The sequence below is a fragment of the Anser anser genome (assembly GCF_964211835.1).
Source record: "Anser anser genome assembly, chromosome: 1".
Classification (NCBI taxonomy): domain Eukaryota; kingdom Metazoa; phylum Chordata; class Aves; order Anseriformes; family Anatidae; genus Anser; species Anser anser.
The window spans coordinates 47,616,718-47,636,021 of NC_139720.1; the positions used below are offsets into that span (position 1 = coordinate 47,616,718).

Below are 19,304 nucleotides of genomic sequence, written 5' to 3' on the forward strand. Positions count from 1 at the left end.
ATCAGATGCATAAACCGTAAAAGTAGAGGGACTGATGAAATGCCTAATATACATCTGAAGCCTTATGAACTGTGGGCTGTATAAAGGATACTTTGGGGTATTTTTTCATCTGAAAACAGCAGCTTTGTCATGGTCTCCGATGTTTTACCATACAAAACTAATTAGTTGGATCTGTTGTTTGTTTTTAATTGTCTTGATTCGAGCACAATAACATTTTGCTGGCTTGTTCCTTTAATTTTAGGTTCTACATTAATATATGTATTCAGATTAATATTAAAAATACTAAATGGTAATTTGTAGCACTTGACAACTAAATTTGCTCCTGAAATTTTTCCTTGCCAATGACATACTAATGAAATTTGGCTAGAAGTAACATCCAGATCATGCATATTTAAAGCCCAATTAACTGTAAAATTTATGCAAATGCTTTAAACACATATGAATATGCTCTCTAATGAAAGTGAAATATCGGGCTGTATTGTCTAATACTATTAAATGCATTATCATAAGCTCCAAGCATGCTTTTAAGATTAATTACAAGATATGTTCCTAAATACATCCACAGCTCTTGCGTTAATATATAAGTAACAATTTGGTTGGAAAGCCATTATATGCCTTTTTTTTCTTTATATATATTTATACATGTATACATACTTGCTAAAACAAAATAAGTGAGGTTCTGATAGAATTGACTTCATGAACTTCACAGAATCATAGAATAATATTTATCTCTATTTAGTCTGTTGTAGCTCAGTCAAATGATCATGGGATCTACTCTCACAAACACTTGCATAATTTTTTTGTAATTTTACAGGTGTGAGTAATAATGGAAGGATCAGCTACAGTAAAGTGCGTAAGTGTTTTTTAGGTTTAAGGCCTTAATGACTAGTTACTACTCTGGTAAGAAGAATAAACGTTTGTAAAATTGACACGTTGCTGTGCTGTCTCAGAACAGCCAAATCTTTATGTAGTTGTAGTCATTTCATATCATCTTCAGTACAGCTGAGAAAGTCCCATCTGCTGTGTGTGAATCCTTGAGTATGTAAGGAAAACAGTGAATTGCAACATATTTTCAAGACAATGTTCTTGGATTGAAAATATGAGCACAGAAATACTTACAAGTAATAAATCAGTTCAATGTCTTTCTTGATACTGGAGGAAAGTATCAATATAAAAATGCTGGGGAGGAAAAAAAAAAAGAAATCCCCAGAAGTGATAGAGCTCATTCTAGAACTATAGATTACCACAAATAACTGGCAGTTGTCACAGCTAAATACTGAACCTCGTACTCTTCCTTACACCCTACTGACAATGGTTTTATTATAGTCTGTACGTACCTTCTGTGCTGTGGCATACATCAATTTTTGTTATTACTGTTCAGTACGTTTTTTCCATCCCACGTATCCTGCACAACATAGTGTTCTTTCTTCCCTTCTGTTTTAATTTGCTCCTTCCCACAAAACCTGGAGGCTCTGTTCGTGTGTGGAAGTGCTTATAAAGTGAAATGAGCATGAAAATTCAGGGCCTGAAAGCATGCTTCAGAGACCTGTAGTCTTGAGGAGTTTTTGTCCACTCCTAAGTCTGTTCCTTCAGAAGCAGAGCACAGGTTTGGCAGGAGAATGTGGCGCGTAGCTGCAGAGGTGGACTCTGTATATACAACAAATTTCTACTAGCGTAGGCTCACTGATGAAGATGTAGAAATTTGTTCTCAAGTGGCATTCAGATATACTTGTGAAGTACAGAAAAGCAAAATAAATATTGGCTGTTTTATTGTTGTTTTGTTTTGTTTTGTTTTTCTGAAAGTAGGGCAGAAAGGAACTAGGTCCTCTCTTTCCTGATTTGATTGGCAATGTAGCCTCACAGATATTTGTGTTGGGAGCTACAGGGTAGTTGTGTGTGGGAAGGCAAGGAGGGAGGCAAGGGATACTTGGCTGTAATGCTGACATGTTGATTTAAATTGTACCTGTAACAGTGTTCTGAAGGATTTTGTGTAGTGTAATGTCTTCTGGAAGTGGGCGTTTTAGAGGGAAGATTAGTACTGGTGGTATGTCATGCATGATAGAAGATGTAGAACTATCAAACTTGTGTTCAAGTGTTCTGATGGCCAGAACTACAGTCTTGAGAATTGTCAACAGTATGAAATATATAAATTTCAGAGGCAGACTTTCAGCTTTGAATATTTTTCATTTGTTTGTGATCTTCTTCGTCTCGATACCTAGACAGAAGCCAAAAACTCATCATACATGAATTCAACTCTGAAAGGTTTTTTGTAGTGTATTTTGGATGTCCTGGTCTCATTTTTACCTTGTGTGTTATCTCTTATTTTATAGCTTATACAGAATCCATGGAAAAGCTTATCATCCACCCCACCCCAAAAAAAAAAAATTACAGGATCATTACAGTGCCATTGTAGTCACTGAGGTACTTCACTTTCATTTCTGGGAGAAACTTGAAGGCTGTGTTTCTTTAGTTTTCTTTCAGCATTTTTCTTCCAGTATTTTACCAGTATTTTCTGCCACATCTTCCAAGTGAAGAAGACATGCTCTAGATATCACTGCTCTACTCAGATGGATTAATTTTGAGCAATGGGAGGAATCCTTCAAAGGTTCTGCTTAGTTTGTAATGTTGTAATAGTCAAGTTTGAAGCTTTCATCATATTTAATGAATATATACAGTGGTTTTGAATGGCTGCTCTTTTTTTAGAGCTGTTTAATGTTTTCGTGGGTATCACATAATAATGTTTTGTTTTCCTGGGTATATTCCTGTTTAATGTTTTCCTGGGTATCACATAACGGAGTCCAAGGAAACAATCTCATAAAATAACGTATAAATATACAGTAATTTATGCAGTGCTTTTTATGCAGCTCCATGAGAGTACAGGTAACAGCAAATCTATAGCTGCTTTGGGTTATTCAAATATTTCTTCTATGGGAGCCATCATCTGCAATCAACTAATTTTACTGATTGGGTCTGACAGACTTCCAGCAGTGTAATTAAATATTGTATAGTGCAGGATATCAGCTCTACAATGTCAGAAATTCACATACTTACATTCTAGGACTTCTGAAGAAAGAAGGGGCTTCTTGACAACAACTTCTTCAGGAAAGCAGTTTATTCAAAATATTTTGTATTGCAAGTCCAAAAAAAGTCAGTCTATTGCCAACAGACACATAATAACTGAGTAGTCATTAATACAGCATACATTCAGGTTAGTTAAGTGAATATGTTCTAGATATTGTTAAAATATGATTAAGCTATACAACAGTAGCACTTACAACTTTGAAGCAGCTGATATAAATATTTTTTAAAGGTTATGATGAATTGCAAGCTTCATGCTCTAGACAGCTTTGCATGAAAATTTAGTTTCATTTGCATAGACTTAACATTTCCCTGTTCTCTATCAAAATGGAGAAAGGAAAAAAAAACCACACTGGAAGTTTTCTGAAGTAAGGGTGAGGTCAAGGTAGATGGAAGAGAAACTGTATAGAGTTCTGTCCTACAAAAAAACAGTAGCTGATTTTCAGGGCATTTAGTGAGATGTCACCGTAGTTGAGCCAATCCAAAGTCAAGCTGCAGCTAAAAGTGATGAGTGAAGTTCTGCCTCCTCCCTCATGTCTGCACTTAGCACTCTGCGTGTCCTGTGATGGCCTAGTTCAGAAACCTAAATCAAAATTACCCTTCTTTTTGACAGGGAAGGACCTAGGACAATCTTTGTGGTAGCAGCTGTGAATTGTCAGGCTTGCTGTTACACGTTTACTTAAAATATAGAGCACGCCTGTGTTCATTCCTATTTCAGAGGTCATAGGTTTAGTCTGGGTCTCCAACATCTGTCTTATTTTGATTAGACAAAACTCCTGTTGTGTACATTATTTATATGAAATTCAAAAATATGTATTAGTGTGTTTTCCATCTTCAGAATGGAGGTTACTGAATAATGCATTTTATTGCAGACTTACTCAGCTCTATCAGCAATGCCTTATTTAAGGGGAAAATGTCATCACGTATGACAGGTGATTTTGATTCTTTATTAAAGCTAGCTGAAGCAAATATCATTCCACAATTTAGACAGTGAAATCTGAAAGCCAGCCTGGTCTTTCTGTCACATAATAGAGATACTCATGGGACCTGAAAAAAATAAAAAGAGGTAGTTGAATATCTAGTATTAGATATTCATAAAATGTGTTTTAGAATGCATTTACATTCCTAATAAAAACACTTTCTTTCCTTAATCCACCGACTGACTGACGTGTGACAGTATGTCAGTAGCTGAGGCCTTGCATAGAAATGCCAAGCAATTTGCAGTCTCTCTGGATCTCAGATTAAGTAAATCCAGTTAAGTAAATTCAGCACAGGAACAAAAGAAGTGGTGTGGCCCTTTAAGACAGATGGATAACAAGAAGAAACATTGGGGATATATTGAAAAATGCCAAACTTGGGAATAATTTCAGGCCAGAGTTTGTGGTTACTTTAAATTACAGTTAAAGGAAGAAGATGAGGCATTTTTATAACCTTGTAAAATAGTTGTTTTTAATTAATCCAGCGGACAAGCTTCTTGGTTATATTGACTATTGTTCTACTCTATACTGGCAGCGCTCCTATTTATGACATAAAAATTCGTTTTCACTTATGCTTAAGCATAAATTTCTGTCACTTTGTAACTGAAAGATTTCAGCGTTTTATTTGAGTTTTCTGTTTCTTACATGTTTGTTAGCAGTGGTGTTGGCATTATTTCAAACACAGCAAGACAGTACCTTACTGGGCACTGTATTTTCTTAAAATACAAGTGTGTTTTCTAAAACAGATCAGCAATGTGATTTAGCAACTCTTAAAACATCAGTAAGCCAGGCTGCCTGGATTTTGAAGAGTATTTTCTTTCAATGGTGTTGTTGTAGTTATTTTGTATTGTGCCAATAATAACAGAAGTTTGAGTGATAGGATGCAAGAAATACAAGAAAATGATCCAAATAACATAAAACAGCTCAGCGTACACCAAACTTGAAAATCAAGTAGTGTACAGTCACTATGTGTTGCCCAATTTTAAACTCAGAGATTTGCCAAGATGTACACATAGCAAGGTAGCATGCACCTGGCATCATAAAAAAGGTGCAAGTGTGTGTATGTGTAAATAATTACAACAAAAGGGTACGTTCATATTTCAAAAAGGGTTTGGGACACTGAGAAGAAAAATGTGTTTTCTGTACACTAGCATAATGTGTCTAAATATTTTCATTTGGAAAATGTTAACCTTTTTACATTTAAAGGAAAGATTTGCATGATTGGTCTTAATGTACTAGTAATTAGTACATCTTAAGAAATTTAGGAGTTGATCTGAATTTAGTAGTTAATCCTTGAACGATGAGACCAAGATGAAGTGATTTTGTAACCAGAATATGAAGCAAATACTGTATTAACTGACCTGATATGATTCAAAAAGAACCATCACTTCTCTTCCAGCTTGCTTTTTCATTTTATAAGCTTTATCAGTTTGGAATTAGAGCTTGTAGAGTGGACTGAGGAAACAGAGCTAGAGAAAAACAGTTACTGAGGCCTTTGCAGGAATGAATGGTTGTGACAGTGGGAACAAAGCACTTGCAGCTGCACCCCTGCAGCAGGAGTCTTGCAGTGTAAGGACAGCCGGAGTTCTGGAGAGCTGTCCTCCTGTCTCTGGTGGTGACAATTAAGGGAACGTCTAAGATTAGAGCTCAAAATGTAACAGCATTTCCCATGGGTGCTCTAACAGTTTCTAGTTCAGAGACTTCCTGAACGTGTTCCTGTGCATGTAGTAACCCCGAGCAGGTCACTTGTTCAGTCTCCCCTTGCATCTTGTAAGCTCTGGGTGCTCGTCACATCCTGTGGCGAGGAGTTTCCACAGACTGCGCATTGTGAAGAACCACTTCCGTCTGTTGTACTTACCCTGCCCCTGCGAGCTTTCGCAGTGACCCTGCCTCTTGGGCTGGAGGTGATCAAGCTGTCTGTCCGCTTACAAGCCTGTGGATTGTGTCACGTCTTCTGCAGTTGCTGCTTTTCAACGTGGAACAGTCTTGGGCTGTGTAGGCATTCTTTCTGCAGCAGCCCTTTTGTCTTCAGTCACCCTGGTAGTACTTTTGAGAGCCCTTTATGGTTTTCATCTGTTTGAGAGAGGAAGACAAGGTCTTGATGCTCAAAATGCAATAGGCACATACATTTGCATGGTGATTACTCCCCTATAATTTCTGATCATTGTTTGTTGTTTTAGCTGCAGCTGAACATCAAACCAATAGCCCCATGAAAATATCCACTGTAGTACCAGAAAAACCTCCTTCTCACCAAGAAATTTGTGTCAGCTAAGCCTTTGGGTGGTTACTGAGTTATATTTACCAAGTACAGTGATGCTAACTTAAGGAATGTTAGTGAGTTTTATATAGTGAAACATTTTTTTTTTGAAGACAAACCAAACCTATAATCACAGAGATAAAATTATAAGAGGCAGTTTATAGATGTATGTAATAAAGGCATATAACTTTTATAGATAGCTTTGACTCATCTTATTCAAGAAAAATCAGTTGCACTACAATCTCACCATAAAACCTGCCGCACTATCCTTCAAATGTAGTGATTCAAAGTATTACTAATATTGCAGAAAATGAATTCTCAAAGTGGCTGAATTGAAATTGTGACTTAGGGGTCTTGGAGATTGTTGGACAGTGTTAAATACTGGTTTTGAAATTGCGGCTTTTAAGTGTTTGTATGTTTAAAATGCACAAAAATAATAATAATTCACTTTCAGCAGAGTTTGCTTGATCATTTTCAATATTTGTTCCAATTCTTACATGTTACTGTCACTTGCAGGGAGGAAGCAGCATACAAATGATGAATTCATGTTACCATTACTTTAAATGTTTATAGCATACCACAATGAAAATTTAACTGTATAGGCTATAACAAAAAGACTTTTTCAGATCACAAGTCTTCGTTATACCATCATAAAAAGAGAATGCCATATGATCCTTCCTTTAAAAAAAAAAAAAAGATATGTACTAGGATTAAAAAAAAAAAAAACTTGTAATCAAGTACCATTAATAGTTCTCTTAGTGAAAAGCATACTAATAATTTGGGAGCTCTTGTAACTTCATTTCATTGTTTGCAGGTAGTTATGCCTGGCCTACTACCTGACCTAAATTATTTTTGCTAACTTTTGTAATGGGTTCCATAATTTAGAACAGTACGTATGACTGTGCAGAAAGGTAGTAGTTGCCTCTGATTACAAAAGTTATTTTTGTATAATTAGATCTTGTTATATTAAACATTATTATTTCATTTTATATAAATTAGCCATTTGGCATTAATTTTATCTGTGTTTATCCTTACTGACAAGACTTTTTTTATATGTTAAGATATTTTAGTCGTTTTGTTTTAAACTGTAAAATATATGCAAATCTACCAGTGCCACAAGAAAAATAAATTTTTGAAATAATCATCTCTGTTCATCACACTTTTATGTTCATTACTAGCATAAAACCTAATCTTTACTTAAATCATTTGGTGTATTCATAAATTCTGACCTTTTTAATGTGCTACACAGTTCATAGAGATGAACTTTTGATCAGGAAGACAAAAACCATAACATACAACGGAAACTGTCAACTTCGTACATATGTGAATGCAAATGTAGTCCACATGTGTGGGTACGCTCCACTGTGGTTAATTATACAAGAGTCATCAGAAAATGCAAATATCTAGATGTAGGGTACGATTTGACAAGACCAAGATGTTATACTGTCTCACTTGTAAACAGCTTTGCTTCCAGCCATATGGCCCTGCCTTTTCCTTGTCATGCCTTTGGTACTTTCTGACCCTTCTTGAGGTGTATGCTGGCATCTTACTTTTCTCATTGTAATGAGAAACTGAATATTTTTCATGCAGAATTTTCATTTTTGTGAGAGGCACTAAATCTTGTCACATGAGAGGTATTTTCAGTTACACGTCAGTCTGTTTCAGCACTTTGCTCAAGGTTTAAGTTACCCTCCAATGTGTAAAGATAGTGACACTAGTGTCTGAACTGAAAAACATTTGAATTTTTTTTTAGCAGTAGGCTTCCATACTAAATAAATTTTCTGAGAATTTTGTTACAAGGTTTACTGTTAGAGTTTGGAGGAATTTGAGGGGCTCGTGCTGTTCTTGGTGTATCAGGGCTTGGTCAAAGGGAGGAGAGTGTTGCTTCCTGTATTTTCCCAGAAAAGAATATCTTTGAGTTGGTTTTCTTTTCTCTTGAAAATCTGTTTTAGAAACAATTGAAATTAAGTGGAATTACATATTTTGTATATATTACTTACTACATATATAGGTAATAAAAATGAAGTAATAATTTCAAAATTAGGCAAGCTAGCAACTGGAACCCACCAAGTGCTGTAGTCACACCCAGTGATGACTGTCTCCACAAAACAAACTGTGCACTGAACAGTGGCTTACATTTTCAGAGTTAGCATTCTTTTGTTCAGCATTGTGTACAAATTCATGGTGAGGTTTTTGGTCTAAAAGCTGGGCGAAATTCAACCAAAGATTAGTAAGAAAGTTGGAAAGCAGAAGGCAACTTTTAATATGTAGAAAATGAATGCAGAAGTTGTGCTATATTCGAACCAATGTGTTTTCTATCGTGGTATTAGTAACTAGGTTTTGTTCAAAAATTGGCAAGGAAGAAATGTACTGCCTGCTGCCCTAGGATCGATGTAGTATTGAATGCACAGAACAAGGAGGCTGATGGCTCAAATAAAAAGAGATGATGAAATAAATACTTAGGCCAGAGAAGCACAGAGTTTTAGAGGTGAAGGCACCAATCACACTTCATGTACGTATACACAGATGCCTGGTGTATTCTTCCTCTTACTCACCCCCCTCTGAAGCTGTGTTTATGAAGGATGCTAATGAAAGCTGCAGGCAGAACCACAGCAGTGCTGACATGTCCTTTCAAATTCCACCTTCTGCCTGAAGCCTTTTTTTGGCTTTTTATTTTGTCTCCTGCAGCAGCTGGGTTGAAATGATTTTTGTCTTAATATATTATTCATATTATATGCAAAAAATCCTTGCATAATTACTTTTTATAGTCACTGGCCTATCCTTGGGTATTTCTGTCTGTGTACTTCTGCCTCTTGTTTTAGACTGTTAGGCCCTAATATATCCAGGGTTTTTGTACATGGGTGGGAGTTCTGGGGGAGAGAAGGGGCTCCGTTCAAGACCCTGTTTTGCTTAGGTTACGAGGTGTTTGTTGTTTTCCTTTCTCGATGAAATTCTGCTTTCTGTGAAATTAGGTCTCCTTGCTCTGATCTTCTTATTTTGGAAGGAAAAGTAAGGTTTTGGGATCCCTGCATGTGCGAGTATGAGTCAGGGTGATGAAACAGCATCCCAGATTGCTCCCTGTCACAGCACAGAGGGAAGCTGTGAGCAGATCCCAGCTGTGCCATGCCCTCAGAGCAGCAGCTCCAAAAGCGCCTGGCAAGGCTCTGCTCAGCTGCACTCACCCTGCAGTTGCTCGGTGCAGGGGTGCTGGCTTTTCTGTCCTCCAAGCAACACCAAACCAGCTGTATCTGTAAGGGTAACGAGAATCAGATGACGGAAAAATAAACTGAACTGTCCTTTTGGCACATTTAGTCTGCGATACTTGGGTTCTGGGCATTTCCCTAGCATATGGGGGTAGCGCTTGTATGTAGCTTCCTTTCCCCTGCGCACGTTTTCTGTAGTGACAGCATTTCTTTTTTAAGCTCTTGTATGAGTGACTTCATCAGTGGCTCTGATCAGTCCGGCTTTGTGACAAGCAATGCAAGCTGTCTTCTGTTCTGCTTCTTGTTGTGGTTAAAAAGCCTCCCTGCTTTTGGAGAGCCTGCTTCCAGAAGCACAGCTAGTGCACGTGTGCGGTCAGGCTGGCTGGGGGAACACGAACGCTTCGTTGATGTATGCAGCTGTGTAGCGGGTTTTAACATTTCTAATGTTGCTCCTCTTTTAGAAAGCGTTTTATCAATAATTATAATAATAAAAACAAATCTTACAATCCTGCTGTTGCGTCTAAGTCCTGTGTGGGACATAATCCAATGGAAAGCCAAAATATAACTGTTTTAAATACTTAAAGGTTATCAGAATAATAAATCACCTTAATTACGGCATGACCGCTGCGGTGTGTACGGACAGGTACGTTTCCTTCTAAGGACTTCCAGTAGCAGGACCTCACGGCTAGTGACCCTCAAGAATTGTGAGAGCATGAGTATTTCTAAAGGCATGCTGTTGAATTTGCTCATTGTGTGAGTTGATCTAACAGCTGGTTTATTTAAATTATAATAAAGATAAAAGCATTGAGCAATCAGACAAAGCATTAATTCAGAAGAAAAAACTAATATTAAAAGCTACTTTCTGTTCTAATTTGCATTTTTAGACTGTATATTCAGACTGTTTTTCTGATCAGTAGTAGAGTGACAGAATTTAATAAAATGAAATTTGGGAAATATTTAATGCTGTGCTTTGTATTAACTTGCTAATGGAGAAATGGCTGTAGTATTGTGGTCTACTGTTACTATAAAAGAGAATCTTACCAGAATGGTGATTTCCTGTATAGTAACTGTTTTTTTTCTTTTTTCTTTTTTCTTTTTTTTTTTCTTCTGGCATGTTCCTGACACTCCTACTTGCTTATGGGAATGAATATTTTGATCCTTGTGAATTGTAGAACCAATTGTGAAGAATGGCAGGCCTCCAACGTCTCACAGCATGCACTCATTTCTCCACCAATACACAGGATCTTTCAAGAAGCCCCCTTTACGGAGACCACATAGCGTCATAGGGGGCAGCCTCGGCTCTTTCATGGCAATGCCCAGAAATGGGAGCAGATTAGGTAATATACTATATTGTTTGTTTAAATTCATTTTCCTATGAAGAATAATGTCTGTATTGGTTCTTAGCAAGAGATACAGTTACTCTAATGCTTTAATAAATCTCTGGAAATGCTTTTTTTTTTTTTCCTGGGGTTGTTGGAGGAATTTCTTTTTAAGGTACTGAATGTCTCTTAAAGATTTTCAGGAACAGCAATTACAAGAACTCATCCATTAATTTTTGACAAGTTACAAAATAACTCTCATAATACCTTATAAGGAACCTGTGTGTCCAGCTCAGTTAAGTATTGGTGAGAACTACAACAACTGAGTATGAGAAAAATAAAGGTTAATCATCCTATGTGTGGAATTGAAAAATAAATAGTGTATTACTTAGACTTCTCAGTAATATAGGGGGAAAAATTGCTTTTTTCAGTGATAAAATAAGACCACTCAACTATAATTATCTTGTTGCAGTGTTGAGCTATACTTGCAGTTCTGTTGGGCAAATGACTTAAAAATATGTTTTGTCTTCTGTTTCAAGTAATTTGTCATGTTGCTGCCTCCAGTCACCGGTAATGTTTTACCCTGCTTTTATGTTATTTTAAATTATGTTTAATTAATTGATACTAGAAAATGAGAGCAAGCCAGTTTAATTAGGATTTTATGAATTTTTTAGTCTTTTGCCCTCCTTTCGAAGTGTGATATTTAAACTGATCTTGCTCAAGATTAAGCTACGAGTGAAGATGCTCATCAAACCAATTATATTCTCTTCTGCTGTAATATCACTTATCACATTAAAAACATTGCCTCTTTACTGTTTACATTACCATTCAGTCCAGGAAAAAAGAAAAAAAAATATTCTGTCCTCTTGAATGGAGTTTAGCAGCTGTTATCACACACACAACAAAACAGGTTTTCATGTGCATGTAGATTTGACTACAGTATGAATTCCTGATTTCACTCAGGTACTCAGATCTTATATATTACTCTCCTCCCACCCTCCCCCGTTTTTTTTCCTAGACAAGCTTTGCTTGAGTAACAATTGTCAATAATCGAACAGAAAGACAAAGGGTTTTTTTGTTTAGTTTTGTTTTTTAAGTGTACGTAAAGATATCTCTGCTTAGGACTATTTAGTCTTTTATGGGTTATTTGCCAAATCAGCTGTATATAAAATACGTACTGGAACAGCAGAGATGTATACTTTTGTATTCCTGTGTGTTGCATTTAAAAACATGCTAAGCATTTTTAAATGCAAGTTTGCCAATAACTCATCAAGCTTCCACTATAAACTTCAAATGAGCTTTGCTTAAAAATTTTTTTTTTTTTTGCTTTTTAATGATTTTCTGATTTTCTTAGTGGTATTTTACACCTGAAAAAAACTAATGCATAAGCCATACAAAATAATGTAATTTGTTTTTCAGGTGAACAAAGTTTGTGTGTTTAACTGACACAATTTGAGTGTCTTAGTCTGTAGGAAGTGTTATAATACCATATATTAAATAGCTACAGATTCCTGTAGAATTTGTAATTTCACTGAAGTAGTGTTCAATAGTGTACACTAAAACACCTCTGCTTCTTTTGGATGCAGCGATACTTATTCTGCAATGCTACGGTGCATTCTTTATTAGGGTTCTCTGAGTCTGAGTTTTTTACATCTTATTCATCATCTGTTTTCCCTCTTTTTCTCTGTAAGGAGTAGTCTTTGGAAGCTCTTTATTTTGTTTATTATCCCCTCCTCATCTGATGAAAATTTAAGCTACTTGTATATGTTATATAGTAGCATTTGTCTGCACAAGCAAAACTACTAATGTTCTCTCCACTGCTTCTTTGTATCTTTCCTCCCTTTGTTTCTACCATATGGGAATGGTTATTACTCAGCAGGGTGCTGAAGTTTTTTCCCATTGGGATAATGACATCAGAAATGAAATGGTCAAATATCCCACGCTACATGAAGCTTTTTTTTTTTCCTTTGGTACCTTCATCCTATTTTCTTTCCATTTTTTTCTTCTAGTCTAGTGGTGGGAACTTGCTATTAGAGACCCTTGAAATAGCATGAAATGGTGGCAGTAAGAGGATGGTTAATTGGTTAAAACAAACAAACAAGACCTGCCACAGGTGCGTTTCAGGCTGATTTGCTTTTGAATTAAATAGAAATGTAAGAATTGGTTGTGATACCTGGGAGAGGTTTTTGTTTGTTTTCGTTTGTTTTCTGAGCACTGAATATGAGTTCCTGATGTTGTGGTAATGTGTAAAATCATAAAACATTCTTTTTAGAATTTTCTGCCTGAAAAAAAATGTTTTTGTTAGCTTTAAGTATTGTAAAATGTTCTGTAAAGACAAAAAAAATTTTGGCTTATCTCTAAGAAGTCTGTCTTGAACATGTAATCCTTGTAATCCTTTTTTTTTTATCTAGTTTCCAGGTGTTGAGTTGTTTAGCTCACGTATATCTGTATAGCTTCTAAATTTCTGCACTTCCAGAAGCATTTAACTGCTGCAATCTATTATGGTGCCAGAATTAATGAACTGTTCTTGGACTTGATCTGGCTGAATGCAGGTCCAACTTAGCTGTACTTGTTCCATATTTATGTTACTGGGAACATTGAAGAGGTGCTTGGAATACCCAAAGCCAGCTCTGGCTGGCATGGATCTGAAGCTAGCCATCCTGGTGATCTTCAGTAGCAGCAGCAGCTTATTCATGGTTTTGCTAGCTGTGTCGATACAGTTATGGAGATGTTTTGTTTCTTTGTCATAACTATTAGAATTGAAAGGAATGATGTTTCCATACTGCTTTCTATTTTGCTCATGTTAATGGCAAAGGCAGTTTCTCAGTGTTGCCTTCCTCAATTTGAATTGTTGTTAGTAAAACTGGTAATAAAATTTAGCCACTTAATAGCAAAGTAAGCTTTAGGAAAGTATTCCTTGAAGGAATCCAATATGCAATTCTTGTGATTTTTATTTATTTATTTATTTTGTAATAATCTGAAATAAGATAGAAAGATCATGCAGTCTGACTCACTACTGACTAATTAGTGGGTATTACTTTAGCTCACTTGGAGGAGTTTTCATCTGTTGCACTGAAGGTTCCCTTCACTAACTTCTTTTGTGGTACACTCCTCTCAACTGAGATGAGGACAACCTTTTCTTTTAAATGTACTTCCATAATTTTGTTGCTATATTGCAGTCATCTAGACCTTTTTATTACACAGCCATACTGGGTATTTAATTAGGTATGTAGAGTACATTAAAATAAACATCTGCGTAAGAGAATGGCTGTGGTATTCAGTGAAGCAATTCAATAAATTATTGAACCATTAAAACCTCTGAAGACTATGCAGGCTGGCTTTGATGCAGGTGAACTTGCCTTTAGAAAAACTTGGTGAAATTAAAGAACTATTTGCATGATTTTCATCATTGCTTAATTATTATCATCATGCACCTGTATAAAATGATCAAAATGCCTCATTCCAGTTCTTATGCTATTAAAATAATGAACATAAGGCTCTACTAGTACCTTTTTAATTTAATAAAATAAAAGGACACATTTTAAAAAAGCTTAAAGTATCCCTATTTAGAATATAATTAAAACATTTGCAAACTCTTATAGATAGGAGCTGTTGCGTAATCAGCCTATCAGAAATTCAGGCGTGTGTTTAATGATAGATTTATTTGGATGGTACAGACAATATCTTGCTTAAAATCTTTAGGTCCGTTATGAGTATGTAGCTTATCAAGACATACCAAAATTAATCGTATCACTGTAGTATTTGAAATAGACTGACCGTTATCTCATTTAAGTTTGAAATGCTACATTTTCGACTTGAATGGGACAGACCCACTTTGTCTTCTCATTCCTGATTTGTAAAGAGCAGAGTCTTCTTACAGCTAAAATATCTGTTCCAAATGTATGATTCTGTGTTACTGGTTCTTGAAATATTCCTTAGTTTCGTATTATTGCATAGGTGCTCTTTTTAGTAGAAGAATTATCTTTGTCAACTAGGGTACTCTTTGTAGTTGTGGATGTTGCATTTTGAAGTGTATTTTTTACAGCAATTTCATAATACATAGGCTTTTGTGAATTGAACAGTGTGTGTTCCAAGATAACAAGTATGACAGTCACGATTACTTTCATGAAAGTGTCAGTCTCTCTCTCTCTTTTAATGATGTAATTGCTTCATGGCTTAGAATACAATACTCCTTTAGTTTGATGAATCCTACTTTGTGAGTTTGCCTAGATAACTGTCTCTTGTCTAGCTTCTCTAAAGAAAGCAGGCTTTGGGGCCGCACCAGTGGACTTAGACTAATACTAGGATAGATAGATTGGGTAGCAACAGTTAGGAGCTCTTACACTTCATTTTACAAGGAAAATCTTGAGAATTGTAATTGCTAAAACAGATATCTCTCAGAAAAGTCTTTTAAAAAGAATTGTTATTAAATAACTCATAGAATCATAAAATATCCTGAGTGGGATGGGACCCACAAGGATCACTGAATCCAACTCCTGGCTCCACACAGGACTGCCTAAATATTAAACCATTTGTGTGAGAGCTTTATCCAAACGCTTCTTAAACTCGAGCAGGCTTTGGGGCCGTGGCCACTTCGTTGGGGAGCCTGTTCCAGATTGTCCACCAGCCTCATGTAACCCCATTTAGTGTACTCTTTTGAGCTCCACCCATCAGCCATAGTATTATGTGCTTGTCTAACTGCATGATATACATTTTGTCCAGAAGGATACTGTGAGAGTATCAAAAGCTTTGCTGAAATCCAAAAAGATCACATCAGCTGGATTCCCTTGGTTAACTAGATGGGTAACCTTGTCATAAAAGGAAATTAAGTTCAGTAAACAGGATTTTCCCCTCATGTATCCATGTTGGCTATAAGCAATAACTACAATGTCTTTCGAGTGTTTTTCAAGAACTCCCAATATAATCTCCATTATTTTACCAGGCACTGAAGTGAGACTGACAGGCCTGTAATTACCAGGGTCGTCTTTCTTGCCCTTCTTGAAAATTAGGACATCATTTGCTAGCTTCCAGTCAAATGGGGCCTCTCCAGATTCCCAAGAATGCTCAAAAATAATTGAGAGGTCTCACGGTGACATCAAGCAGCTCTTTGAGTACCCTGGGATGAATCCCATCAGGCCCTATGGACATATGTGCATCGCTGATGTGGTGAATGTGCTGCGTACCAGATACAGTGATGCTGAGATAATAGGTTTGCTGCAAATAATGTTTTCAATAATGGTTTTATATTACTAAAAACAATTTTGTACAGCCTGCTACAGATCTTTAAAAACACAGCTATCGAGTTTCTGTAGAGAATGAGAGAGATCTTGCAGAGATTTGGCAAAAAGAGTAACATTTTGCCTGCTTAGCTTGAGGTTAAAGCTGATCTTTCGGAATCACTTTCTGAAAATCTTTTTCCTCTTGTTCACTAACATTTCTCTAGAAGCTCTGATGAATATTTACCTTGTTTGAAACCTGAAGATTGCTCCTTATTACACAAGGAATGCAGTTTATTTTTTCCCTTTCATTCCAAATCTGAGCATGACTTGCTGGCAAAATTCTGATGCATTGTGGTCTTTTAATCAAAATTCCGTTTAAATCCATATTGCTGCTGAAAATTGTGCATTGTGTATGGGATATGCACTTAATTCGTGTATTTAATTACACTACTTTTGAATTAAAATACTGCCAGTACCTTGCGAGTTAATCTTTTTATATCCATTCTGTTTTCTCTAAAAGGAAATTCTTTGTACTAAGGAAGAATTTGGTCCTTTGAAGTCTACATGGTTCTATGTGAGCTAAACTAGACAAACATTTTAGAAGATGTGTTGATAACCAAATTTTGGCCTGAAGGGTTTTTTTCTTGAAAATCCAGCTTGCTTTCTTGCTGATAGCGATGAAACCTACACATTCTCTTTTTGTTTTTTATTGCTGTAATTCTGTGCAAATGTTAAATATTCTCAGGTATTCTGGTGGTAAGATTGAATTGAGCTCTGCATGTTTTGTTCATGTTAGTGTTTTTTCAGGGTAGAGTTCTGGAATTTTTTATTTGTTCCTCATGTTCTCTTTTACCTTGTACAAGGTCATGCCTAATACCTAGGAACAGAAGAGGTCAGGGAATTTGTCTTTTGAAGCACCTCCTTTGTAGGTATAATTATCACAGAATCATAGAATATGCTGAGTTGGAAGGGACCCACAAGGATCATCGAGTCCAACTCCTGGCTTCACACAGGACCACTTAAGTATTAAACTGTATGTCTGAGAGCTTTGTCCAGACACCTCTTGAACTCCATGAGGCTTGGTGCTGTGAGTACGTGCCTGGGGAGCCTGTTCAAGTGCCCGACCACCATCTTGGTGAAGAACCTTTTCCTAACACCCAGCCTGAACCTCTCCAGACACAGCTTCATGCTGTTCCTTTGGATCCTGTCGCTGTCCCCAGAGAGCAGAGCTCAGTGCCTGCCCCTCCGCTCCCCTCATGTGGAAGCTGCAGGCCACCATGAGGCCTCCCCTCAGTCTCCTCTTCTTTAGGCTGAACAAACCAAGTGACTTCATCTGCTCCACCTATATCTTGTTCTCTAGACCCTTCACCATCTTTGTAGCCCTCCTTTGGATGCTTTCAAATAGTTTTATGTCTTTTTTTATACTGTGGTGCCCAAAACTGCACACAGTACTCAAGGTGAGGAGACTACACCAGCGCAGAGCAGAGCAGGACAGTCACTTCCCTTGACCGGCTGGCCATGCCATGCCTGATGTGTGCCAGGGTTCAGCTGGCCCTTCTGGCTGCCAGGGCACACTGCTGGCTCATGTTCAACTTGCCATCAACCAAAACCCCAAATCCCTTTCTGTGTAGTTACTATCCAGCATCTCGTCCCTCAGTCTATACATATATCCAGGGTTGCCCCTTTCCAGATGCAGAATCTGGCACTTACTCTTGTTAAACTTTGTATTGTTGGTGATTACCCAGCTCTCTAATTTGTCAGGATCTCTCTGCAAGGCCTCTCTACCCTTGAGGGAGTCAATAGTTCCTCCTGATTTAGTGTAATCTGCAAACTTACTTAGTATACCTTCAAGTTCTGCATCCAAGTCATTTATGAAAACATTAAAAGTGCCCCAAAAATTGAGTCCTGCAGAACCCCACTAGTGACTGTGGAGTTAAATACTAGCAGTATTTAATCTCTATAGTAATTTGGAGCTCAGGTATTCCACAGGCGAGGATGGAACATTTTTTAGAGTGAATTGCTTAGATGACCAATTTCCCATCGTGTATGCTTTTGCAAGTCACTTGCATCTTTATGCTATAAATGACACCACCATGATCTTTTCTTCATTCTTTACAGTACTTGTCTTCCAAAGTCTGGAATATTCTGTGGTGCTAAAAAGTAACGTATATGTACATACTTAACATTAGTAAACTGTTTTATGTGGATGAATCTACAGGATTGTGTTAAAAGTTCTAATTTAAATTTTTGTAAAGATCCTGCAGTATCATGTAACTCAAGCTGTCTGTTACCAATATTTCACCATAAAATAATAAATTTCACTAAATTCTTTCTGAATCCCAGGTCCTCTGCTGAATTGACTTGTGCATTGTAGGCCTCTGTTCAAGCAGTCAGAATATGTCCCGTTCTTCCATGCATACACGCCAGTGGTTTTTACCCCTACAATTTCTGTATTTGGCATTTCTAAAAATAATGCCTATACTTTTCAGTGTTTTTTTTTTTCTTTTTTAAATTTTCTGAAGATACATTCACGTGTCTAGCATTAGGTAGTCTGAAAGTCTTAAATATTCTCATTAATGTTTTATATATTTTCCAGTGAATCTCAGGTTTCCTTTGCAAACACAAGTTTCTTAATCCAAGAGCAGCAAAACAAGAAGAGTTAATGAGGGAATTCAGGAACTGAAATCCTGAGGGGAAGGTGTCTTGTAGGAATTAATATTAGGATTTGACTGTCTGTCTTCTGTTTTGGAAAATTCGGTTCTGCTGCAAACCAAGTAAGAAAAATAATAGTGAAGTTTGCATATGAATTTTATGAAGTAATGCTTTTCATTTTGCAATTTGTGAGGCATGAAAAGTGCATCAGGACTACCATTGCTGGGATGAGCTTTTGATATAAAAAACACTGCACGGTATAGATACAATTGTTTTCTGTCTGTACAAGAGAGTTGTTTAGTGGAATACTGATTGATTGTTTTCATTATTTCTTTTTGACTATTTTTAAGATATTGTTCATGAAAATCTGAAAATGGGGTCAGATGGTGAAAGTGACCAAGCTTCTGGAACATCATCTGATGAAGTTCAGTCTCCCACAGGTGTTTGTCTCAGAAACCGGATACACAGACGAATCTCAATGGAGGTAATTTACTTTTCACACAAGGATTGTTTAAATTGACAAGAAAGATGGAATTTGTTTCAGTTGTTCTTTATAATTGGTTGTCTTCTCAGTCAACTTTAAATGTTCTGACATCCTT

At 36.7% G+C, this 19,304-nt stretch overlaps 1 protein-coding gene across 5 annotated transcripts in view; it reads left to right on the top strand.

Annotated features, from left to right (window-relative positions):
• Positions 1–19,304, top strand: part of CDK17 (cyclin dependent kinase 17) — a 133,274-nt gene that overhangs the window by 77,078 nt on the left and 36,892 nt on the right. For 3 of the 5 annotated variants that reach the window (XM_083845322.1, XM_083845323.1, XM_083845324.1), the window contains 3 exons: positions 815–853; positions 10,688–10,852; positions 19,056–19,189. In XM_083845322.1, the coding sequence (XP_083701448.1) occupies positions 815–853; positions 10,688–10,852; positions 19,056–19,189 (338 nt within the window). The remainder of the gene's footprint in view (positions 1–814; positions 854–10,687; positions 10,853–19,055; positions 19,190–19,304) is intronic. The other 2 variants (XM_083845325.1, XM_083845326.1) reach the window with 2 other exon arrangements.